The sequence below is a fragment of the Epithele typhae genome (genome assembly GCF_022376455.1).
Source record: "Epithele typhae strain CBS 203.58 chromosome Unknown BXZ73scaffold_93, whole genome shotgun sequence".
Lineage (NCBI taxonomy): Eukaryota > Fungi > Basidiomycota > Agaricomycetes > Polyporales > Epitheliaceae > Epithele > Epithele typhae.
This window is the reverse complement of record NW_025954284.1, coordinates 89380-112915: the sequence shown is the minus strand read 5'-3', so window position 1 is coordinate 112915 and position 23536 is coordinate 89380. Positions and strand designations below refer to the sequence as shown.

The following is a 23536-nucleotide window of genomic DNA, read 5'->3' as shown; positions in this document are numbered from 1 at the left end:
CCGCTTTCACGAGTCCGTCTTCTGCGCCCCGCAAGTCCGATGTACATGTCCAAACCTCAGGCCTCAGGGCCCCACGCTCCGCTACGAATCCTCCCTCCTGCACCTCCCTGTGCCCACCATCTTTTTCACGGCCGCCAAGTACCTCGAATCCTCAAGGCTGCACCTCACCCCGGCCGAGTTCGCGACCACGAAGGTGGCCGTCAACGCATTCGTTGTTTTGGACTAGACGAAGGTCCTGCAGGAGCGCCTCCAGGCGCTCTCAGCGGACCCCGGTTGCGCGAACCGGCTTGCGGGATGGTGGAACGAGGTCGTATACATGGGCTAATAGTATCATGCCCGCGTCCACGTCGACGACAAGGCGTGGCCGAGCCACGCGAGGCGTTCCGGGCAGCTCATCAAGTGTTGACATCCGAGAAACGTGATATCTGGACCGACGTGAGTGTTTTTCATGCATTTCCTGTGCGTGTCCTTATATCCTGCCAAGGCCCATGAAGCTCTCCTTCCCGCACCGTCCAAGAAATGGAGCTACGCTCAAGGGAATTGAGTCTGCGATGGTCTGCGTAGACGACTGCTCCCCCGCTACCCGTGAGGTCGGCCATCGCACAAATTGCTTCCACGACAAGAATCGAGATGCGTTTACGTGATCTATGTATCTCCGCCTCGCCCTTAACTTCCTCATCTTCAGCCATCATCTTCGGGAATGGCAAGTCGGCGAGCACTCCTGCATGGACGGCACCTCGACGCTACATATGAATGAGTCTATGCTTTCCTCCTTCGCCACGAACAAGGTCGCCGCGACTACATCCTCGCCTGCACCGTCCACGGAGCTCACATTCGAGCTCGACGTGCTTGTCAGCCGACGGTCAGTACAAGATGGAGGGCTACGACAAGGAGTAGGTCAAGATGCAGAAGGTGTCCGCAGACGCGTTGGCACAGCTCGTCAAGTAGGTCGCATCCCACAAGATGTCCGATCAGATGGTGCGTCCCTGTCGTCCTTGCTGGGTTGCTCGGGGCAGTGCCTAGCCGTCATCTCAAGCTGATAGTGACGCGCAGGATGAGCACTGCGCCACGCTCTTCCGCAGGGCGGTCTCGCGCCACCTTCAGCATCAGGAAAACCCTCACTTGCAAATCTGCCATAATTAGTGCTGGTTTGCAGTAAATCAGCCCAATTAGCGCAAATTAGCATGTTAGAGCAAATTAGTGTACTCACCCACTTATAAAGGGTGTTTTCTGATCGTTTGCGAAGATTTTGCACTAATGAGCACTCAATTAGCTGGAGATAGATGTACATTAGAGCTGAAGCGCACTAAATAGCAACTAATATGTTCATACAATGCACTCAATAATTCACGAAAGCGTATATGAGAGGCAAACAAATTTATATTTGTCATACTATGAAGTACAGAGTACAGACTAAAGACGACAACAAAGACAAAAGAATCCAGTGCAGCGAGCAATACTGGCGATACGGGAGAAGCGGGTGAGGTGAGCGACACAGGTGGGACACAGGCGATGCGGGCAAGGTGAACGACGTGGGCGATTCGGGCGACACGGGTGTCACTGAAAGTCGCTTGGGCCCTCGGCACGCCTCACTGGAAGCTTGGTCAGAGTTATGAACACACGGAGGTTGGGCATCATCACTAACGTCGGATTCCCGAGTTTCACGTGTCTTCTTCCCTAGCATTGGTCGGGGTATTCCCGCAGGCTGGCCGCGGTGTGTCAGTCGGCCTTGGTGGAAAACATAAAAACAAGGACGCAGGCCACTCACAGCACTGGACGCCAAACTCCCTCACCCCGAGAGCGGAGTCCCTGAGCCCGCCCGCAGAAAGTCCGTGCGCTACCTAAACGTAGCGCCGCATACGACCACAGCACAGGCAGGCTGGTGGTGACAGGTCGTTCGGATTATGTCCGACCCGTGCGGTTGTCCCTGGTGGGTGAGCGAGTCATAGTGCCAGTGAAGCTGTAGACCTGTGGGCGCGCGCGAGGGTCAGTCAGCGCTTAACCTAACATTAGAAGCCAAGGACGCTCACGTTCACGCGGCTCGGGCCCGACACGAGCGATGCGGATGTGGGCAACACGGGGGCGAGATGGAGACGGCGTGGGTGACGCGGACATCGACGCGGGCGACGAGGTGGCGAAGGATTGCTTCAGGCTGGGCGACGTCCCGCTGGACAGGTGCCACAGGAAGCTGCCGGGCGGGCGGAGAGCGCACGATTTGCCGCACTGAATGAGCGTGACAGTAGGTAGCGAGGCGGGCGACGTGGGTCAAGCCCGGCGGTCAGCTCAACGGTTTGTCTGCTCGCATGGGATGTCGGAGAGGCCGACTCGTCAGAGGGCGATGTCGCGGCCGATACCTTGGGTGTCCCTGGCGATGATGATGACGCATTGAGGGGATAAGGGGACGCACCGTGAATGAGCCGGGACGTTGCAGGAGACGGTCCAGCCCCAATTGCGGGAGAAGGTGGGCAGGTCGTGGAAGAGGGAGGAGGAGAGATTGGTGGACGAATGAAGGACACGCTGGCACAGTGCGGCTCCACTTTAGGGACGCGTGGGAATCGATGGGCATCGCGTGGGCTCCAGCGCTTGGCACTGCCAGCACCACCCGAGCTCGTTGTTTCCGTCGTCCTACTCCGACTCCTCGGTCTGAACTGCCCTTGATCTCTCCGATCCTTCTCTTCCTCGCCTCGCCTCCTCACCCGTCCCATCTCGCCATGGCCTCCGAACCAGCACCCTCACACGCGTGTACATGCGAGGCATGCAGGTGCGGGCCTGCCCCGCGTGCCCGCAATCCTCCTTCCTTGACATCCCGAAGCTCGACGTCGCCGTCTCCCCCGACGCCAAGCAATACAACTCCCGCTCCGCGTTCGCGCGCTCGCCTCTCGTAGCCTTCACAGGCCACTGCTCGAGTCCAGCATGCCAGCCATCGAGTCCAGCAAGTTCCTCGTCTCCTGCGCGAACGGCTACATCGTCGACCACGGCTTCACCGTCCGCAGCACGGTCCACGTGGAGAGCAAGGGCGCTCACCCCCACACACTGTTGTCGTGCGTTCCCCGTCTTTCCCTCCATCTGTCCCACATCAGTCTCTGGTCCCTCCACTGCTCGCCACCCCTCGCCGTTCAAGAGGCATTCAAAGCCTGCCATCCGGCCCTCTGGCTTGAGCTCGCACCAAGTGGCCGTGAGTCCCCGCGCCTCCCCCACCTGCCTTTTCCGTATTCCTAATCTCCCACTAGGACCCGTACTACGGTCATGAAGAGACCGCGAAGCTTGCACGCGCTTCATCACGCATTTGTTCGCGTGTCCGGACCTGTCGCCATTATCCACCTCCATCCCTCCTGCCGTCCCACTCCCCCTCGCCAACTTCATCGCCTACGCCCTCCATCAAACACGACGGGACGATGCGCACTACATGGACGTCTTCGCTGATACCGGCCTCCCCCGTGCGGCCTCCCTCCTCTCCGGATTTTGGTCCGGGTTCGTACACCTCCGCCGCGCCGTCGAGCCGGCCGCGTCGCGCTCGAAGTGCGGAGACTGCGGCGGCTCGGGTGTGCGCGAACCCGTGGTCAACGTTAATGTTTGCGGTTCAGATCCCAAGGTCCGTCGGTCAACCATCCCTCCGTTGCGCGATACATTACGCTGATCATGTGTACCGTCTAATGCATGCACGGGCCGAAGGCGTCTTTGCCGTGTGTGCAAGACTACGCTCCCCGACCGCAAGCTGCGGAAGACTTTCCGCACGAGGCTGGCGATCGGCTTCCGTGATATCTCGCTCCCTGCGCTTGCGCTAGCCACACCCATCTCCCGCCATGCCGCTATTGGCCCCACCGTCGGTCGTCGCCCGTGGTTCTCATTTCGCCTACTACACCTGTGTCACCGTGTTGACACCTCGTCCACCTCGCCCACATTATCCACGATCGACGTCACTCACCTAGCCCATGTCCACATCGCCCCCGCGTGCCCTACAGGAGCTCGTGCGCTGCTAGCGCGAGATCACGCGCGGTCACTGTGGCGTCGCGCTCCCCGACCACGGGCCACCAAAGACTTCGCGCGCCCGCGATTGGGTTCCCTGAGATCTCGCCCGCTGCGCTCGTGCAGATTTGAACTAGTATGTGTATGCTGAGACTTGTGATTACTAGCACCATCTTGCACACGACGTTACAGTTAGCATTGTTTAGAACAACATGAGAGTGTCGTTTGCACTGGTTAGAACTACCTGAGCATGTATTTGCACTAGTTAGCACTGCGTGAGCGCGGAATTGCAAATGAGCGCAAATTATCGCTCCGTTATCTGTGTTAGACCTTGTGTTAGAGTGATAAGCACTAATTTGCAAGTGAAGGTTTTCCAGATGAGCACGCCGTGTGCCGCGGAAGGGAGGCAGCGGGGGCGGCGCTGGATGCGGAGAAAGCGAAGCCGCAGGCTCAGCTGCGCTTCGAAGTTCGCCCTGACGGTCGTCATCGTTGCGGTCACAAACACAGTGCTCGTGGCGGACGCCCACGCGCCAGACATTGATTCGGCCCTCCGCGACCACCGCCGCCTCTCCCGAGTCCCGTCGTCTCAGGGACCGTAGTACCCAGCATGATTGGAGGAGCTCCGGTAAATTCGATGGCTGAGCCTAGCGGAGACGGCCTCACCACTGCCGTGCATACTCGCCTTTCATGCACCCACGCGCAAGGACAGGGTGGCAGACCCGACGTACCATTGCAGCCAATGCCCGTCCTGTGTGGGTCTACTATGCCCCCCAACGCGTCTGGACCATTCCGCCACCCCGGTATCAGCCAGTCGATGGGCGGAAGCAATCAGCTCTCCCCAGCCGACCTTCGACGGGCACAAGTCACGGACCCCTGCAGACCCCTCATCAACAGGCCCAGCAGATGCGACTCCCCAGTGGCCTCAACATGGTCGACAAGCATATCCTTCGCCGACACAGCAAAGCCACCCGCCCATTGTCCCCGCCCCCGTCCAGCCCGGTGCTCCGTGGACTCCTAGCTAGCCCTTTGCCGCACCCAAGCGGAGGAAGCCCGTCACTCCTGTCCACGGCATGATGCCCCCTCTCGCGGTCCCCGAAGGTGCGAACACGGGAATACGCCCCTCCGGGGAGACCCTAGGCCGCTCACTGTCACCACCAGCAACCTGGCGATGGGCACACAGAGCCCCGCCGTCCCTTAGTGCTGGCAACCTCGCGATGCCCCAGTCGTACACGCGCCACTGGGTGTCGCCGCTCGCCTCTTCTGTCGTCTTGAGGACTATCCCTAGCATGATTAGAGGTACTCCAATCAAGGCCTCTAGCAGTCCCCCATCGTCAACGACCGCCGTCAAGACAAGCTCGAGCAAGTCCTCCGCACGACCGACCTCGACGACCACCGCGCCGACGCCACAAGTGCAGACAATAACTGTGCTTCACCTGAATTGCCCCCCGCGAACGTGACTTTGGAGCCGAGGGTATCGCCTGTGTCGTTGGTCATTTCGCTTGCGGACTCGGACGCGGCAATCCTGGCACTGTCGCTCGCGGCCGACGATATCGCGCGTGGATAAGGAGTACGAGGGCCGGCATGAGGCGCGCAACCTTGACGTGTCGGCGCATCGAGCGTATACCGCTCAGATACATTGGCAGAAGACATGTCGACGTGTGTAGGCACGGCGTACAGTAGCTATGTGTTCGAGATGTTACTTAGTGTAATGGAATGGCACTGGGCGGCTCTGATCACGAAAAGTGTACCGCGGGAATCGAGTCCCATCTGAAGCTAGTGAATCGTGATTGTACCCGCGCAACAGGTGGAAATCGATAATTCACGACTAGGTGCTTGGGTAAGAGAACTCGCGCGCTCAGAATGGGGTGAACAACCCTAGGACAGGCGGTGAATTCGCGCGCAGGGAATTTCGCCTGTCACATCACCCATCACTCACTTATCCCCACGTTCGAGGGTGATTGGCGCTTTTCACCCAGCATCTGCGCCCCTGTCACTCTTTGACAGGCCCACAGTGGATCGAGTCGGCGCCCGGCATGCAAACCCGTCGGAAACACGCTCAAAGTCGGAGGCATGATGCACTGCGTTTATGGTGCGTACTGGTGACAGTTCCAAACACTACAAATACATTTCAAGAAACTCTGACCCGATTTCCATCCAGACTGCAGGTCCCTTCGTTAGGGTTGAACGTTGAACGATCGCCACGCCGCGTCTATCACGCCGGCTTCTTGTACACCATAAGCCCGGAAAGACCCACTGTCCCATCCATCGGGGTAAGCATGTCTCATTGGTCGTATAAATGGCGTACTCACTTGCGGCGCTCGTTCCATTCGTGGTCGTGAAGCTGCCAAATGCGAGCACGTCGGACGTGTAGAACGCCTTGCCTTGGTTGGTTCCATCCCCGTTCCCGAACGGCTGTCGCTCAACGTCAGTACCTCAGTGATGCTCGTGTTCGGGCGTGACACTTACCCCCGCGGTGCGCGTCTTGATACCGACAGTGTCGAAGATGACGAACCCGATGCTGTTCACGAGCTCACGTTTGTAGTACGAGTGCATCCCCGCGCGGCCAAACACGGCCACCAGCACTTCGTTGTCTCCGAGCGTCACGGAGCTGCTCGGGGGGCTGAGGACGGTGCCGTGGGACACCACGGACGTGCCGCCACTGGTGAGTCTGTACGTGACGTTAATCCCGTCCACCTGGTACCACGGTCAGGAGCCGACGGTGAGCACGCTTCTCAACACGTTGAAAGCGGGCTACGTACCACCCAACCATGGGCGATGTCGATCTTCTTGACAGGGTTGGAGGCGTTGAGCGTGTCCTTCCCTGTGTGTTCGGTGAGTCAACGACACTGGAATGGGTCATGCGAAGGGAGCGCTCACCGGTGTCGTTCAGCACCAGGTTTCCTGTCAAGGAGCAAGGTCAGCGGTCTGCTACCCGTTAACGTATCGTCAGTACAACAACTCACCACCGCTGTTCAGGAAGAGCAGGCCGTCGTTCAACGTGCCCTGGCTTCCTCCGATGAGAGCGGTTCCCAAGTAGCTTTGCATCGTGTGCTGGAGGGCGAACAGTGGACGAGTGTGAGGCGGGGCTCGATGGAGGTACCAGAGTCTCAGCCCTCTTTTATGCGCACGCCAGGTCTGCACGAATGCTCGTACATGGCCCGCTCTATGCGCCAAAGCGCGTCCACATGATCGTCTTCCAGGCGGGCCTGGCACGCATCCAAGGCAGAAGGGTCTCCTTACTGAGTACTGCCGAGGGCCCAGGTCGTGCAAGGTACTAGTGGTGCTCCACGGATGTGTGAAGGACAGACAGAACTCAGCTCGCGCTGCCTGGAAGCAGAAGCGCGTGACCGGGATGCATTTCGCTGTCTTTAGGTGCGACGTATACGCCCCGATACCCAAGTTGCACTCTCCCGTGACACGCACGACGCACGACGTGCGTGAGTATTACGACTTACCTGTCGTCATGATTTTGAATTGACGAAGACTATCTTACTGACAGAGGACAGGGCATCGCCGCTGCAATGGCGGACATGAGAGTGCTGGGCTGGGGGCCTGGGGCTAGACCTGGCTCTTGAGGCGAGAACATGCCAGAGTTTCCACCCGCGCCCTCTTTCGAAGCTTCATTCGATCGAAGAAGAGCAGAGAGAGCGCATTAAGACCTTCAAGCTCGCCCTGTCGCGCACGTTTGTCATAGGTCGCGGCGTCATTGAACCACGATGGCGATCCCTTCATTGTGGTACCTGCTTGGAAGAACGCCTCCGGGGATCTGTTTCGGATAGACCCCGTAAATCATCCCAGGCTATTCCTATCCAATATCAGAGGAGGCCATCGAAGATGTCAAAGCGCGGCGGGTGGAGCCGTTCGAACCGGATACCACGCAGACCGCGCGCATTCAACACGGCCGTACCCAGATCTGTACTACATCAATCTTATCATGTTTGAGTTCCTTGCCGACGTGGGCGAGCATTAGGTCGAGGTGGTCGCTGCGTCCATCCACCCATCAATACTTTGGCAAAGATCGGTTTGAAGGTGGATGGTCGCCGTGTTAGGCGCTACGGGTGGTCGTGCCTTATCGTTGACCACGAGAAAGAGGAGGGCGACTGTACGTCATAACTATTTCATTCGGGCCGAGAGACAATCGGAGAGCTACTCGTACACCTTCGCCCACTCCACCTCAAAGTACGCCTGGGAAAATGCAGACGGGTTGTTGTCCACGAAGGCTGGCAGAAAGTACGGCCATGCAGTGACGTCAGAACACGAAGGTGAGATGGAGTTTTCGTGGAACGTACAGATACATGTGTCGGGGCACCCGCTGACGGGGTATACGTCGTCTGCCCCAGCCCAGTCGCCGCCTGAATCGCGGCAGGCGCAGAGAACCAAATTGGTGCATGGATAACACGGCATGTCATTGGAACCACTCACAAAGAGTCAAGTTGATGACCAACCAGTGCGGCCCCAGCTTCGAGGGGTCGCACATCGTACTCGGCCAGAACGCGACTGGAGTTCCCTGCGTGCGCGTGCGGTCACAAAATTAGCATGATCGAATGACACTGGGAGAAGACGCAGAGGCCGCGCACCCAAGCAGAAGTCTCGATAATGTCAAGTCCGTACTTGACGTCCCATGGGATTGCGGCTCCGCGCGACCAGAACCAGACGCGAATGCCGTCCTGCGCGCGCTCCATCGCGTAGAAGCCGCCGCCGCCGTCGTTGAATGATGGCCCGAAGCTGTCCTGACGGGTGTCCTTGACGCCGCAGCCGGTGTTGTTCGTCGCTTTGCTGTCGCAGTTGTTTCCGCCCGTCTCGGTGCTTTCGGTGAGGGGGAAGTGAGACGGGTTCGATGGCACTGATGCAGCGAATTATGCTTACCCTGTTTGTGCGCGATATGGAGGCATGGTGCATCCTTTGGATGGAATTATTGTACTTGGCACATACGATACAAGGAACGGCGGAGGGACTTGCCTGCTCCAGTGTGGAATGAAGCCTGGTTGGGAGCCTTGCTGTTGACACCCTCGACAATGTCGACCTCCCCTGTTCGTATAAAGTTAGAGTTCAGCCTCGAACAGCTCGTGTTGACGGGCGAACGGTGCGTACCGTAATCAGGCCACACCGACCCGACCTCCCAAACCGCCGGCCACGTTCTGTCAAAGAACGAGCTCGAAAGGGTCCTAGTTAAAGATATAGCCATCGGACGCACCCGCAGCCCTGGGGCATGTGGTGGATATTCCAGCTGGGAAAACTCTGTCGGACTCCGCGTGCAGGCGAGGTGACTGGAGAAGAAAACTCACATCGAGACGTGTGTGGTGTACATCTTGTTGCTCCTCAGGCGCACGGAGTCGCGTCCGGGTCCGTCGGCACTCAAGACCGTGGTGTCGTCTGTGCGGATGATGAGCGTCGATCCACGCGCGTAGGTGAGGTTTTTGGCGAGGGCATCCGCTTGGGAGACATAGGTGCTGTCACATAAGAGATGTCGTTGGTATGAACGTCTGAAGGGAATGAGGGGAACGTACACGCGACCGTGCGTCGGATCGGTTATGTTTTCGTGGATGAATCCAGTGAGAAAGTCGGTGCCTTTGTACGAGTCCGAGATGGTATAGAAGGCAGCCCGGGAGGACGAGGCGAAGGCCAGAAGGGAAAGCAGCACGCGCATCGACAGCATGGGGGTGTGTGGGCGAGATACAGAGAGGAGGGCTCGAGGGCTCCCAGTATACCGTTTATATGGCGCATCGAGTCATTGGTCATGCCGTAGCTCGGACGCTGGATGGCACAGATGGACACAGGGTATGGCTCATAGGCTTCCATCATGGGCGCGCGCGCCAGTCAAGTTTTCAAGGCTGCGTCCGAGCGTCTTTGGACGCTTCTGGGAAGTCGAGCGAGCAATGACCATTGGTCCATGTGCACGCAGCCTGTGGACAGCGTCCGAACTTTGAAGTCACGTAGGGAGCATGTGGTCCAGCCCCGGGAGCGCGGAGCAGGTGGAGATCAGCGGAGATTGTTCTAATAGAATCCAGAATGAGATGATTCGTTTCTCCTTGCAAGAGCTCAAGGAAGCAAGGAGTCTCACCTGATCACATCCTCCACGCGGTCCATGTACACATCGAGCAGTTCTACAGCGCGAACTCAAGGTCACTGGCGCTGGTCATAAGGGCGAGGGAAGTGTTTTGCGTGATCGGAGCCGCGTCGCTTGCTCGCGGACTGTGACGAGGATACAGACGCACCATATCGTGCATATCAAACCCCTCACGTTTGCGGAGGACGATCAGATGTGGGTTGGCGTCGCTGCGGGGGATCTGGCCGAGGGAGACGAGCGCGTGGAGCGGGCGGGAAAGAGGGTCGCACTGCGGTACTCACATCCTCACGGAAACAGCTCCTTCGCCTCCTCCGAACAAGTTCAGCTAACCTCGCTTCAACGTTCCATCTCATCCGTAATCAAAGAAGGGTTCATATGACGTCCTTCAGTCCACATCACAGAGACAGGACCTCCGTTCCTCCTCAGTAAACCTCCCGCTCGTCCTCCGACGCCCACGCATCCACCCCACAGTCGCCCCACTGCAGCGCCAGCGCCGGCATCCGTGACTCGTCCGCGTGCGCCGCGAAGCCGAGATCGACGAACATGAGTCTCTGCAGCTCGAACAGCGCCTACACATACGGGCGTTTGTTCAACGACAACGGTACGGACCCCCGGGCGAGGGAGTCAATGAAGGCCATCGCGACCGCGGACGCGGTCTTGATTGAGCTGCAATATGCGCAGATGGCAGTAATCGAGGGGACGGGGAGGGGACCGTGTCATGTGCGGGAGTAAAGTTGAAGTTGCAGTGAGACCACAGACGCGCGCCGCTCCAACGTGCAACGCTCCAGATAAGATTAGATTGAGTGTCCATGCTGATTTGATCAAAGCCACGCGTGCGTTTTTGCCTTCATCTCTCATGCCGTACTTCATAACTTCATTCCCGACACTTTGAACTGCTCAGAATTTGTGGGCACTTATACTTGGTCCTTCATGGCACGGTTCACAGCGAGGTAGAAGAAGGACGACTCTGGCGATGATCGTTTACATTTCGATTCGAGCTCGACGGAATACTTGTGCTAATGGAGTCCATTCCCTGGCGATTCCAACACTCTCCTTCAATCCTCAGTTATATCCTCAATCAATTTGCAGAGTCTGTGTAGAAGAACAGCCCTGAGAGTCCCACTGCGGAAAACCGTCTCAGTGAGTTTAGAACAATCCGATAGGACAGAAAGAACACTGACACGCCGACGATCCAGGGACCGCAAAGCTCCCGAATGCTAGCACGTCGGAAGCATAGAACGGAGCGCCCTGGTTGCTATTGTCTCCATTTCCGAATGGCTGCCGTAAGTTCGTCAGTTCATGCTCTCCATCAACGACGCTCGCAGCACTGAGCACTCACCCCGGCGATGCGCGTGGTAGCTTTGTCAGTGTCGAAGATCACGAAGCCGACGTTGTTGATCATCTCCCGCTCGTAGTAAGTCTGATACCCCGCACGCCCGAAGACGGCGGCGACGATTTCGGTCGCACCAATCGCAACGCTGCTCGAGGGCGGGCTGAAGACGCTACCGTGGCTGAGCACAGAGGAACCTCCGGTGCCGGCGACTTGGTACGTGATGGTCACTCCGTCGACCTTGAAGCGCCGCGCTCGCCCCGGTCAGTATTTTGTTCATAACGACGACGACGACGCCACGTACAATCCATCCACACGAAATGTCGATGTTCTTGATGGGATGGGTTGTGTTCAAAACGGACTTCGCTGCGATTTTGCGTGCATGGGTGAGATTTCAAGTCGAAGAGAGCCACTGAGGACTCACGTGCGTCGTTCAGAATGAACTGGTCTTCACAGCGAACCGAGGTGAGTTCTTGGCATCCCAATGTCAGAGAAGGAGACTCACGATTCGAGCTATTTACAAAGTATAGATCTGCAGACAGCGAGCTGATGGTTCCGCCGACAAGAGAAGTGGTAAGGACACTTTGGACGCTCATGTCTGGCGAAGAGTGGTGTTGAGAACGAAGAGGCTGACAAGGAGCTCCTCACTCGCCGACGACTTTATGTGGACGACAGAGCCCCCGTGTAAGTACTATCGAATTACTCCGGGATCAGCTGACGGAGATATAACGGAGTCCCTCACCATGACGGGCGGAGCGTCCCAGTCACTCCTGCCGAACTTACAGCTGACAGCCGGTGAATGTGGTTTTGACAGAAAAGCCACGTTCAAAGTAAGGGTTTCAACAATCCAGATGATGTGGTGTCAGGCTCACATTCGATCGAAGCCGGCGCGGAGCCGGTCATTGTCAGACGAGGATCAGCAAGAAGGCACGAATGTGCCTAAAGATAAAACTACTGTCCTCGTGGTCTCATGCAAAACACAGCGAAAAAGGGTCGGATATCATTCCGACACCGCATTCGATGGATGCAGAGACGAGGGGGTTACTAACCGAAGCTACGGAAGCCTGTGTGACCACGAGCCACTTGAACCTCATTCGCCTCGAACCGCGGACTCTGACAATCTCCCCGTATTCCTCGCGCAGGCTCACCACCACTAAACTGTAGCTGCAGTCGCATTGTACACAGTCGCTGTAACTCGCCCACATGCACCGCGCGCACAGCCGAGCGCCTCGAGTCTGTGCCGCGACTATATCCTGCACTTACCTGCCCGGGCCCTCAAGTACTTTCTGTACCGTCACCTCGTCACCTCGGACCACTGGAGGGACGACACCGAGAAGGCGCGGCTCCTGCGCGTGAGGAATATATGCTTGAGCAGTGAGCGGGCGCTGAGTCAGGCAGTGGTAACACTGTGCAGAATGTACTATGAAGACCGCGCGTGAAAAGAGTGAGGTTTCCGTGCTCACCGGATGAATGGCAGCGGAACGCAAGCCAAGCACTCTCTAGCTCAGGAAACCGCTCCTTCATCAAGCGTCGGCGGGAGTGCCAGGGACTCGTCCGCGTGGGTAAGTTGAGCCCGTTGGAAAGGCAGATCTGCTATGCGAACAGCACTTGCGCCGGGCGGACCATAAACGTGGTGAAAAACGTATCTCGCAGCCCATTATCTGCTACTCTCTTTGTAAAACCTCGAAGTAGGGAACGTCGGAGAGACGGTATGCCGGCCCGGTCGTCGGCCCGAAGTGCCCGGGTGACGTCACGGATCGCCCGGGGCAGCAACTAATGCGGCCCAGCTCTCTCTCTTCCTCTTCGTCTCCGTTATCGCCCATCGTCAGCTCTCACCTCCCCGTCCTCGCTCACGACATGATGTCTGGAGATCCCGTTGCAGCAATCACCCGCGCCCTCGTCGCCGAGCAGATCGTCCCCGATGTCATCCCCGACCCCTCCGCCTTCACGCCCACCGTCCTCTTCTCCGTCGTCTACCCAAACGGCGCTGAAGTCAACCTCGGGAACGAAATGACCGTCGCGGAGACACAAGACGAACCCGAGATCCGCCTCGCCCCGCTTGCGGCACCGTGGGGCGACGGGAGCGCCGCCGGGGCGCTCGAGACGTCGTACACGCTGGCGATGCTCGACCCGGACGCGCCGTTCCGCGCAGAGCCGCAGTTCAGGTCTTTCAGACATTGGGTGGTGAGTCGCGTACCCTGCGTGATGTGCACGTATCTGGATGGAGAAGGGTGACGGAGAGCGGGACAGGTGACCGGCCTGAAGGCACCCCCAGTCGCCGCGAACACGACGGAGGCTCTCAACGCGCTCAAGACGCACCCGGCGACATGTCCGTACCGCGCCCCCGGCCCGCGTCCCAACTCGGGCATGCATAGATACAGTGAGCATTTCCCCTCGTTCCCCTCTGCGTTCATCTCAGGCCCGAGGGCCGGGATGCTGAGACTCGGCACATACGTGTAGCATTCCTCCTCTTTCAAGAACCGGCGGACAAGGCGCCGTTCCTCGTTCCACAGGGCGAAGTGGAACATGGCGCGGCGCTCGAGGAGCGGCGGAGCTGGAACCCGATGGCCTTTGCGGAGAAGCATGGCTTGAAGCTGGTCGGTGCCAACTATTTCCTCGTGCAGTCCCCGACGGAGTGAGGTTCGCGGATGCTACTTTCTAAGTGGTGTGATACATATAATAGGACAACTCGGTACGGGAAGGTTGTTTAGGGTGTCGTCGTCCTCTTCCGTCATCCTTAGGCCCTCAAGCTCATGATGAGCTTGGTGGATCATTCTGAATTACTCCGTCGTGTCAAACTCCAGGCATTAAATCCACCCTCGCCGGTTGGACCCGTCGTTAGGTCAGTCGCGTTGTTGCCGGAGAATGTCTGCGAGGTCGGAGGTGCACTCTCAGCATAAGCGGTGCATCGGCAAACTTCTCCACTTCCTGTAGCGCGAGTTAGAACGAGTGTATCCAGTGGCGGAATCGCAGACAGCTACCCACTTCATGGGGGATGGTGGGTGTTCAAGAAGGTTCACAGAAGGGACGGATGTCGAGAGAAACACAGGAGACTCAGACGTTCACAAACGCACCGAGAAAGACCTGGACACCCCCCCGGTGACTCACTCCACGTGGAGCAGGACCAATTGCCCAAGCGCAACCCGGTGCTCTGCCCCGTCAAGACGAGGAGTCAGGATGCTTCACAGTCATTGCAAACACGATCGAGGTAAGGATTTTACGACAATCGACGTATATGACTACTTACTAACTACAAGCCAACAGTGGACAGATACTCGTACGAGCACACAGCAGACAACGACAACAGACGGACGGACGGAACACAGCCTACGCGTCACCCAGATATGAACACTTCATCTCCGTCCTCCTACCTTCTCACCCCACATGCTATGGCGACAACGGCCCCCCATTACCCGCAGGCGTCCCCCCGAGGTGGTAAAACCCTCCAGGGTGCTCCATCCCAGGCCCGACCCGTCCGTCCGGGGAGGCCAGGAGGGCGCCCATGTCGAGCCCCGACGGGTCCGCGTTCAAGAACGCCATCAGGTCCGCCGCGAACATCGCCCCCGCCGGGTCCTGCCCGCCCCCAACCTGCCCGCCGCCGACACCGACGCCCGCGCCCGCGCCCAAGCCCATCGCGAGCCCGAGCGCGGAGTCGAGCGGGAAGGCGGGCCCGCCCCCGAACGTCTGCGCGAACGCCTGCGCCTGCGCACCGGGGCTCCCCAGAGGGTCCGCGAACGCGCTGGCGGGGGTGGGCGTGGACGCCTGCTGCGCGAGGTCGTCGGGGCTGCCGTGCCCGAGCGGCGAGTCGCCGGAGCCGGCGGGTGAGCGCGCCGTCGAGCTCGTCTTCTTCCGGACGGGGCGCACCCATGGCGGACGGTTCGTTGGCGCTGTCCCGTCCTGCGGCTGGCGCGGCATCGTTTCCAACGGGATCTGCGTAACTGGAGAAGAATGGTGGTCAGCGTCGTGAGAACGCAGACGGAGACGGGTGCCCACTCACTCCTGCAGAACTCCTCCATCAGGTCGCCCGAACGCTGCCCGCATATGTACCGGCCGCTAAAACGCCGCAGGAGGCCGACACATGACCTAAGCGCTTCCAGCGCGGGTGGGATGAGCGGTCGTAGCGTATCCGAGTGGCAGTTGAGCAGCATCGCGACCAGCGTCCGGCCGGCCGCGGTGAGCTGGTGGATGACGTGAACGCCGTCTAGAAGAAGGTTATAAAGTCAGCGGTGGCCCCCCAGATATCCAAACGCCCACAGCCCTGCCCACTCCCATCTTCATCCGCACGTCGAAAATGCCAGCACAGAATGGAACGGAACTCACAGTATGTCATCAGCCCCTTCGCAGCGATCTGGAGGTGTGAGGAGATTATCTGCAGCGCGGACGCGTGCGCGGCGCGCATCGCCTCCACTTCCGTCTCGCCCTGCTCCCCGTCCGGTACGTGGTTCTGCATCCGCTCCGCGACGAGCTCCGAGAACCGGTGGCGGTTGATGAGCATCCGGATGTAGTGCTCGACGCAGTGCAGCCGCTCCGCCTGCGTCACCCTGATCACATCCCCGCTCGTCATCGTCTCCACCGAGTGCGCCCAGTGCGCGGGCACGGCGCGGCAGATCTCGTCCAGCAACGCCTCCTCATCGCGAAGCTCGCGGCCTCGACGACGGCCGTCCCCCAGCACCGCGGTTGCGCGCGCGAGGAACGGCGAGGTGTCCGCGGCGGAGCGGGACGGTGGCACGTCGAGCACAGACTCCAGGACGACGAAGAGCCGGACGCACGCGACGAACGCGGCCATCCGTGACTCCGTCTCCGGCGGCTGCACACCGACCCCGTCGCGGGACACGAACTCGTCGTCGACGACTGTGAGCTCGCCCACGTCGCAATCGCGCAGGCGCAACACCGGCGGGCGTCCGAAGTGCGCGCACGCCTGCTTGTCCCAGAGGTAGACACACCAGAAAGTGCGCTTCCGGACCTCGTCCTCGACCGGGTCGAAGAGATCGTAGTCGTCCGCGGAGCGGTGCAGGCCGGCGTCCATCGAGAGCGTGACCGCCTCCGCGAGGAGCGCGAACGCCTTCGAAAGTCGCCCGAGCCCGACCGCGTACACACCCGCGATGAGCACCGACTGGATCGTGTAGAGCGTCGGCTTGTCCGCGCCGGGAAGCGTCCGGAGCCGTGTGAGAAGGTCGAACCACTGCGTCCCGGCGCTGTTGCTATCGTTCGGGTCTGCCCGCACGCGCGGGTCGTCGATGTGGCGCGAGGAGAGGCAGCAGATGGCGACGATAAACGCGGCGAAGCCTGGCTCGCCCCATTTTCGCGGGTTCCCATAATCCTGCAAGGTGTCAGTCCATGGATCCGGTAACCTGTTTAGATACCGTCGCTTACCGCAAGGAAAGTCGGAACGTGGAGGAAGGGCAGAAGGTAGTATGACGTCGATAGATAGCATTGCACAAGGCTGGGTACACATGTCAGCGAACGCAGCGACAGGGGGGCAGAAGTTTGCGCTCACCTGTCCATGAGTTCCGGGACAATAAAAGACGTGATCAGCTTCCAGATGTGCTCCGGGTTCGCCTCAGTTCGCCGCGGCTGGCGATCGGGGAACCAGTCTTGCAAACTGCCCCCATTTTGTGCCTTCCATTGGCCCTGCCCCTGCTGCTGCGGCATCGGCATGTGGTCGGGGTCCGGCTTCGGGGCGACCGTGTGCCGCTCGACGAGTAGGTCAAGGATCGGCAGTCCAGAGGTCTCGCCCTGCCAGCGCGTGTACCCTTCGTCGTCGAAGTAGAGATACGACGACGCAAGCGACATCCGCGCCGTCTCGTCCGCAAGCTGGTCCGTCGCGTTCGATTGGGGCACGCTGTGGAAGCCATTTGAGGCGGGGCTGGCGTTCCGAGAGCCCTGCCGGACGGGCCCGAAGAACGTCGACGGGTTCGTGAGCGGGTAGGCGGTGAGCGAGGGCGGGGGTAGTGATGTTGGGAAAATGTGTGTCGACGACGCGAACGAGGCGTGCGGGTTCGTGCTTGGGTCGACGGGTGACTGCGGCATGCCAGCGCCGAGGGCACCCGCCCCTGCGAAGACCTGGGGCGGGATGGCTTGTATGAGGGTTTCGAGATGTTGCATGCGGTCTTCGAGCGTCGCGGCGCGCCTGAAGTTATCGGAGGGTCAGTATGGGGGACCCACGGTTACGGCATCGCTCCGGGAAGAATGTGGGCGCAGCGTGCTCGCAGACACGTCCTTGATAGATACCCGTAGCAGAGACCTTGCTGGACCATCGAGCGAACAGGTCCTACTCCCACGCCGTGCTTCCCGCCACGCCAGGACGCATATATCTTCGGCATCGATGTGCCAACAGACCCCGCCTCCGCAGTAAAAGCCGTGGAAACTTCGGGGAGGGGCTCGGGGAGACCTGCAGGAGGATATCGAGTGCTCCTCGCCATCGAAGACGAGCACATGCACATACGATGGGCCAAAGAGCCCAAAAAAGAACCCAGAAGCGGTACGGAGCTCGAAACGGCCCAGCGCGCATTCTCGAGCACGGTTTCGCGAAGCCAGCGGTCACCACATGCGCGAAGGCTTCGATAATCAAGAACGGGGCAACTCCGCTCCGGCTATCTGGGCAGCAGACTCCAAGATGGCGACTGCGGGAGCACAGGGTGAAAACGAGATTGCAGAGTGAAGCGAGCCCGCTCTGCGGCGAGCTCAAATGACTCGTTTTCAGCCCGCACACCCGCAGCCGACCATCGAAGTCCCAGAGCGCAAAAACAAACAATATAGCAGAGGTAGGGGAGGGGAGGGGAACAGAGCAAGAACGCAGCTCGAACGAAACAAACGACCGACTCACTTCGACTTATGGGGATGAGTGCGCTTCCCGGGCTCCTCGAACGTGCACGCCGAGTTGGAGGTCAGACACGACTGGCACGGGTGCCCCTCGTCGCACTTGATCCGCCGTCGTCTGGGTCGCATCGCGCGCGAGCGCATGAGCATACAGTCAGCCTTCGACACCCTCCGCGCGGGCGGGTTGTGCCGTGCTCACCGGCAGCGGTCGCAAGCACTGTGAGCGGAGAGAGAGGGGAGGAGGCGACGCGCACGTCCGCGCGAAGCGGTGGACGGACGAGTGAGGGAAGCAGATGCAGGCCGCTGTGAGCGAGCGAAAAGAGCGCGTGCAGCGACCTCACGCACCGGCTTAGTTTGAAGCGTCGCTCCTTCAAGATCGACGACGTGTGCGAGGTCTTCATGTCGCCGCTCGGCCCAGGGCTCCCGCCTCTGGGCGATCCGAGGCTTTGCTCATCGATGGGAGACGGGGGCGAGTCCATGGTGGTGGGGGAGCATATGCTCGGAGCTGGGGAATCGGGGTCGGGTGCTTGCGGGGTGTTTCGGAAGCCGAGTGCGGGGAAGAGAGGCGCGAAGGACAAGGGAGGGAAGGGAGAGGCCAGCGCGCCCGCGTGGACAAAGAGGATGGATGAGCGGCGACGGTGGACGTCGGTGCGACGAGTCCAATTGCAAGTGTGGGGTCGGGGCAACCGTCGACATCATTCCGCACTCTGCAGGCTTCGTAGGCGCCGGTGGATGACTAACGCACGCGACGGACCATGTGGCCGACGGCGCGGCCGCGCTATCCGCGAACTTCGGGGTGCTCCTCCTCCTCGCTATCTCTTGCTTTCAGCGACTCTAGTCGACACTGCGTCCTTGTCGACACCACCGGGGGCATCCAACCAAACCTCTCCCTCGAATCGGCCGAAACGCTCCCCGCCGCAGTGTATGTCGGACCGGTCTGACCCGGACACAAGTTTCGGTCCACCGGTCCGCTTTGGCTGGCATGGAGCAAACCGGGCTCGTCCTGGCTCGTCACACAGCACGCGCCCCTCGGACGGGAACGCGCCGGAAGGCGTGTGAGCCGCCGCATACGCTTGTTGGCTCCTGCGGCGACCCGGTGCGGATCTCAAGGTCAGCGGGCGAGCGCGCTGACGCTGCGGAAGACGCAGGCGGCGAGCGGACAGATCCGTGCCTCGGAGACGCATCGCGAACGGACCAGAACACGGCGATGCACAGGGCGGAACAGATCTAGACGACTGTGGGGTATGTACCTTGCGGGGTCCATGTGGGGTACGGGGTAAGCAGGTCGGAAATTGGAGGTCGGACGGAACGCAGGACACAAAACGTACGGAAGCCTACAGCCATTTGCCTATGTAGCGTGATCTATCGTGATCGACAGTGCTCGCACAAAAGACGTAGGAAATTCAGGGACAGTGGGAAAATGTACATGCTTAGTATACAGAACATACACGACAGTCAGGTGGGATGATCGTACAGACAACATGGTTAAAGGAAGGCGGGGTTCACGACTAGACGTCGGCCCGGTACCAGTCGACGGCGAGCTTGAGCTGCTCGAGGGTGATGAAGATGAGCATCGTCGTTGGCTGCAAACGCGTCCACGCCGGCAACCAGCCCTTGAACATGAACATCGCGCCCTCGTTCTTCATCGACGTACGAATCATCTGCATTGTCGACTTCCCCTCCGCACCCGACGCGCTCATGATGCGGCTCTTCAGCACATCAGCCGGCGAGCAAACCGTCGTCGCGACAGTGCCCTGTAAGGCATCATTGTCAGATCACACATCAGAGGTAGGCGCCTAAGATCAAGGACATACCGCGGCGAAACTGGCGGTCGTGTGCAGGTAGATGTTGTCCTGGAAGTAGCCACTCGCCAAGAGCGAAGACTTGAAGAAGTCGTACCTGCGGAAAGTTAAAATGCGTCAGCCGCGAGCTCCGATTGGCCTCGTCCTCCCGCTCCCGGAAGGAACCTCAGGGACGCGAGCGAGACACTCACGAAGCAAGCTGACTCGCGTTCATCAGCACAGCACGGAAAACGTTGGGACCCACTCCACGGCTGAGCGAGGACGCGCCCTCCTCGCGGACCATCTATGCCGAATGCGCCACGTGTGAGCCCAATCCCGACGCTGTAGACGGAGAGCGCGCGCTCACCCGGAAGAGCCCGTCGATAGCGTTCTTGTAGTTAAGACGCTTCTCTGGCGGCTTTGCGAAGTCGCCCTGCATGCGGACCATGAGGATCTCTGTCGCGAGGAGCCGCCGTCAGCGCTTCGAGGCCCGAGATCACCCCCGCGAAAGTTCCGCGCGAGGCGGGACGCACCTCCGGGGTTTCCGACGAAACCGGCAATGCCTCCGGCTGCGCGATGTGGGGTCAGACCTGAATGCAGCTCATGATGCGGTAGTGTACACACCCATGCAGCCAGCCATGGCGAGCTTCCACGGGGGAGACTTGTTGTCTTATGCGCCTCGTCAACGCAGCCTGCTAGGAGACCCGAAACGAAACGCGCACCTGCTCCAATAAGCTTCTTGCTCTCGTCGTACGCCCAGAAGCGGCAGATGGAGTACGTCAACTGTCGGAACCAGGTGCCGGAGATGCCGTCGAAGAGGCCGCGCACGCCCGCCGTGCGCACCGTCTTCTTGATCGAGTCGACCATGCGCTTGTCGCCCGTCGCTTGCAAGCGGACCTTTGTGAGGTCGAGCGGGCTGGGAAGGAGCGCATATAGTCAGCTGTCTGACTCGGGTTCTCACCCCATCTCGCGCTGACAGTCGTACGCTCGGCTCGTGGCGCGTGGAGGGGAAATCGTTTGCGCAAAGACCGCTCATCGCACGACGAGTGAGACGTACGACAACGCTGACGACGACGGGGGAGGACGCTGGAAAGGACTGGAGGGTACGCACTGTGTGATTGACGCCGCGATGGTAGCCGCAACACCTGCTCATCGGATGATATCATCGACCGCCCGCGCGCTGGAGGGGACAGTGGGCGCACCTCCCAGCCAGAACGGATACGGCTCCTTCTTCCTGATCATTACGGTCGCAGCGCCGTTGAGGGGCACCTGCGCTGCAGGGTCTTCAACGGCCTTGGAAGACATGGTCGCACGGGACTTGTAGGGGCGCAGCCGGGAGCTCTAGTGGGCTCTAATGAGTCGAAGAGATGGTGCCGTCTATGTGGGGGCGGGAGAGAGGGATGCCGGAGCCAGAGGCAGCGACGGGGAGGGGGGCGAGGTGGTCGTGCAAGAGAGAGGGGAAGAGTGGGGGAGAATATGGAGCGGTATTTACGCACGAGGGGCTCCACGGCTTCCTTCCAACACGGGATGCGGCGCGCAGGGCGACGGGAGATGTCGGGGAAGCGAGGTGCACGGAAGGACGGGGGATTCAGGAGGGGGAGGGCCCGCGATGCCTTGTGTGGACGGGGCGGTCGTCAGCTGATTAGAGGCAGGCATCGCGAGCGTGGGGTCCCGCCGGAGGCTGTTGGCCAGAAGCCAGGGCGGTGGGAGCTAGAGCTGCTGCCGGCCTGCGTTTCCGCGCGGATCACCGCAACTAGCCCTCTCTTTGGACAGTGTCGGTGCGAATCGGGATTCAGAAATCGGAATGGGTGCAACGGGTGTATCGGAATATCGAGAGAGGCACTATAGTGGTACAAGCGCAGGAGCAAAGACGGTCGCGGCTCGCAAGACCAGGGTCAGCTGCGCGATGACGTCGACACGGTCACATGACCTCTTTCACGCTCGCGTCCCCCGTCCGGATCTGCCTGCCCAAGCAGTAATCAAAATCATAACGAGTGAGATGGTGTATGGCCATGCGGCTCCGGACAGCAACAGAGGGACGTGAACTAGCGTTGGCACCGCGCGTACCTACCCGATCCCGAAGCAATCACTCCGGGTGCAGGATAGAAGCATATTTTCGTAGTTCTAGGCGTGTATTACTAACACAGCCATCTATACGGTCTCGTGCGGATGGATGACCAGTTTAGTCCCACCCTCCGGCTTCGCCTCTAGCCGCGTGATTCCAGCTGCTACGCCGCGTAACCCATCCGGGAGCACTTCAATCGGCACAGGCTGCAAGAACACCCATACTCAGTACACCTTGCGCTGAGAAGACAACCGCGTACATCACTCACCGAGAGGGACTCCTCCGCCACAAGTGTCTCGAACCCGCGCACAAGCTCGGGGCCGAACCCCACGTTCGCCGGCAGCGTCGGCAGAGCGTGCACATCGACAACGTTAATCGCCTCGCCCTCGCCCTCCCTCTTCACTCTCTGTGCCTCCTCGATCGCATTTGGGCAAACCAACAAGACGCTGCCGCCCGACGCCGTGAGGTGGTACGCCGCGTTCTGGGTCTCCGGGCGCGAGATCGCGTCGAACACGACGTCCGCGCGTTTCCCTGCGATCTTCGTGACCTCCTCCAGGAGCGCGTCGGGAGGAAGAGACCGGTCGACGACGTGCGTCGCGCCTGCCTCCAGGACGAGCGTGAAGCTGTCCGTGTCAGCCGCGACGACGATGGGAGAGAACCCGGACGCGCGGAGGCACTTCACCGCGGCAAAGGTAAGCGCGAGCGTGTGGAGGCCGTTCACTTGGAGGGGAGCGAGGCCGTCCCAGGTGCAGGTGCCGCCCATGACGAGCGCCGCGCGGCCAGAGAACTTGCCGCGCCCTTCTGCGGTCCAAGGCGGAGTGAGCCGGAGGCCGGTCGCCTTCTCGTGGGGGTTGTAGAGGGAGATCGCGACGTTCCAGAAGGATCCAATCATCGCCGCTGCGCCGTCAAACGAAATGCTAGAGGGAATCTGGGCGCCGGATCTTCTGTGAGCGTAGTTGCCTTGCGAGAGGCTGGCGAGAGGCTCACCCTTGGAACCATGTCTGCACGGATAGAGGCGTACTGCTGGAACAAGCTGGTCTTGTTTTTCAGGTGACCGGACATTGCGCTAAGTGATAATGAGTGACCACTGACCAAGACAGCCTGAGGCAAGTTGCAGACACCTACACTCTATCCCCAACCTCCAGATGGGAGACGTCGGATCCAACAGCAGTCACCGTCCCTGCCCCTTCGAAGCCGATGACCATCGGGTAAGCGGAGTCCGGGAACCACAATCCTGCCTTATAGATCTTCCAGTCCACGGGGTTTACAATCGCAGCCTCGACTTTGATGAGCACTTCTCCGGGGTCGAGTTGAGCGATGTCCGCATCTTGCACTTCCAGAGCGCCTTGCTTCGTCATGACGAAGAGCACCTTCTGCTGCGCTGGAATGGTTGGAACTTGAGACATGTCTGAGGCGGGGCTTGGAGGACTTCGAGCTGCCTGGACAGTGGAGAACTCAGCTCAAGCAATATACATGTAGCTTTCGGCCGCCGACAACCAATCGGTGAC

General features: G+C 59.9%; 9 protein-coding genes across 9 annotated transcripts; 3 read left to right on the top strand and 6 right to left on the bottom strand.

Annotated features, from left to right (window-relative positions):
• Window positions 1-67: 67 nt before the first annotated feature.
• BXZ73DRAFT_55382 (uncharacterized protein) lies at window positions 68-325 on the top strand (the record flags this gene model as incomplete). The annotated part of the gene is given in 2 exon segments (XM_048021335.1): window positions 68-214; window positions 227-325. Coding segments are annotated over 2 exon segments (246 nt in total), but the record flags the coding sequence as incomplete, so codon positions are not given.
• A 2588-nt stretch (window positions 326-2913) lies between these two features.
• Window positions 2914-5530, top strand: BXZ73DRAFT_106879 (uncharacterized protein; the record flags this gene model as incomplete). The annotated part of the gene is made up of 5 exons (XM_048016758.1): window positions 2914-3175; window positions 3255-3592; window positions 4989-5064; window positions 5125-5228; window positions 5285-5530. 5 exons carry the CDS (start codon window positions 2914-2916, stop codon window positions 5528-5530), a joined length of 1026 nt encoding a protein of 341 aa, XP_047872313.1.
• A 648-nt stretch (window positions 5531-6178) lies between these two features.
• BXZ73DRAFT_106878 (uncharacterized protein) lies at window positions 6179-7011 on the bottom strand (the record flags this gene model as incomplete). Its single annotated transcript, XM_048016757.1, has 6 exons — window positions 6179-6219; window positions 6276-6378; window positions 6433-6660; window positions 6726-6787; window positions 6844-6867; window positions 6930-7011. 6 exons carry the CDS (start codon window positions 7009-7011, stop codon window positions 6179-6181), a joined length of 540 nt encoding a protein of 179 aa, XP_047872312.1.
• Window positions 7012-8112: 1101 nt separating this feature from the next.
• On the bottom strand, window positions 8113-9622 carry BXZ73DRAFT_55383 (endo-beta-glucanase; the record flags this gene model as incomplete). Its single annotated transcript, XM_048021336.1, has 9 exons — window positions 8113-8186; window positions 8256-8318; window positions 8389-8473; window positions 8544-8772; window positions 8895-8994; window positions 9058-9104; window positions 9161-9193; window positions 9252-9416; window positions 9474-9622. 9 exons carry the CDS (start codon window positions 9620-9622, stop codon window positions 8113-8115), a joined length of 945 nt encoding a protein of 314 aa, XP_047872311.1.
• Window positions 9623-11111: 1489 nt separating this feature from the next.
• On the bottom strand, window positions 11112-11959 carry BXZ73DRAFT_106876 (uncharacterized protein; the record flags this gene model as incomplete). Its single annotated transcript, XM_048016756.1, has 6 exons — window positions 11112-11155; window positions 11215-11311; window positions 11373-11603; window positions 11668-11729; window positions 11788-11811; window positions 11869-11959. The coding sequence occupies 6 exons, from the start codon at window positions 11957-11959 to the stop codon at window positions 11112-11114; spliced, it is 549 nt and encodes a 182-aa protein (XP_047872310.1).
• Window positions 11960-13223: 1264 nt separating this feature from the next.
• On the top strand, window positions 13224-14002 carry BXZ73DRAFT_106875 (PEBP-like protein; the record flags this gene model as incomplete). Its single annotated transcript, XM_048016755.1, has 3 exons — window positions 13224-13547; window positions 13614-13743; window positions 13824-14002. The coding sequence occupies 3 exons, from the start codon at window positions 13224-13226 to the stop codon at window positions 14000-14002; spliced, it is 633 nt and encodes a 210-aa protein (XP_047872309.1).
• A 748-nt stretch (window positions 14003-14750) lies between these two features.
• BXZ73DRAFT_55417 (fungal-specific transcription factor domain-containing protein) lies at window positions 14751-18311 on the bottom strand (the record flags this gene model as incomplete). Its single annotated transcript, XM_048021343.1, has 6 exons — window positions 14751-15301; window positions 15361-15564; window positions 15684-16683; window positions 16737-16806; window positions 16861-17493; window positions 18190-18311. 6 exons carry the CDS (start codon window positions 18309-18311, stop codon window positions 14751-14753), a joined length of 2580 nt encoding a protein of 859 aa, XP_047872308.1.
• A 1379-nt stretch (window positions 18312-19690) lies between these two features.
• On the bottom strand, window positions 19691-21268 carry BXZ73DRAFT_92930 (dicarboxylic acid transporter; the record flags this gene model as incomplete). Its single annotated transcript, XM_048026528.1, has 9 exons — window positions 19691-19936; window positions 19997-20081; window positions 20176-20267; window positions 20331-20419; window positions 20497-20532; window positions 20588-20632; window positions 20686-20879; window positions 21075-21108; window positions 21166-21268. 9 exons carry the CDS (start codon window positions 21266-21268, stop codon window positions 19691-19693), a joined length of 924 nt encoding a protein of 307 aa, XP_047872307.1.
• An 846-nt stretch (window positions 21269-22114) lies between these two features.
• BXZ73DRAFT_55405 (GroES-like protein) lies at window positions 22115-23434 on the bottom strand (the record flags this gene model as incomplete). Its single annotated transcript, XM_048021341.1, has 5 exons — window positions 22115-22234; window positions 22297-22704; window positions 22750-22956; window positions 23016-23094; window positions 23154-23434. 5 exons carry the CDS (start codon window positions 23432-23434, stop codon window positions 22115-22117), a joined length of 1095 nt encoding a protein of 364 aa, XP_047872306.1.
• Window positions 23435-23536: the final 102 nt, after the last annotated feature.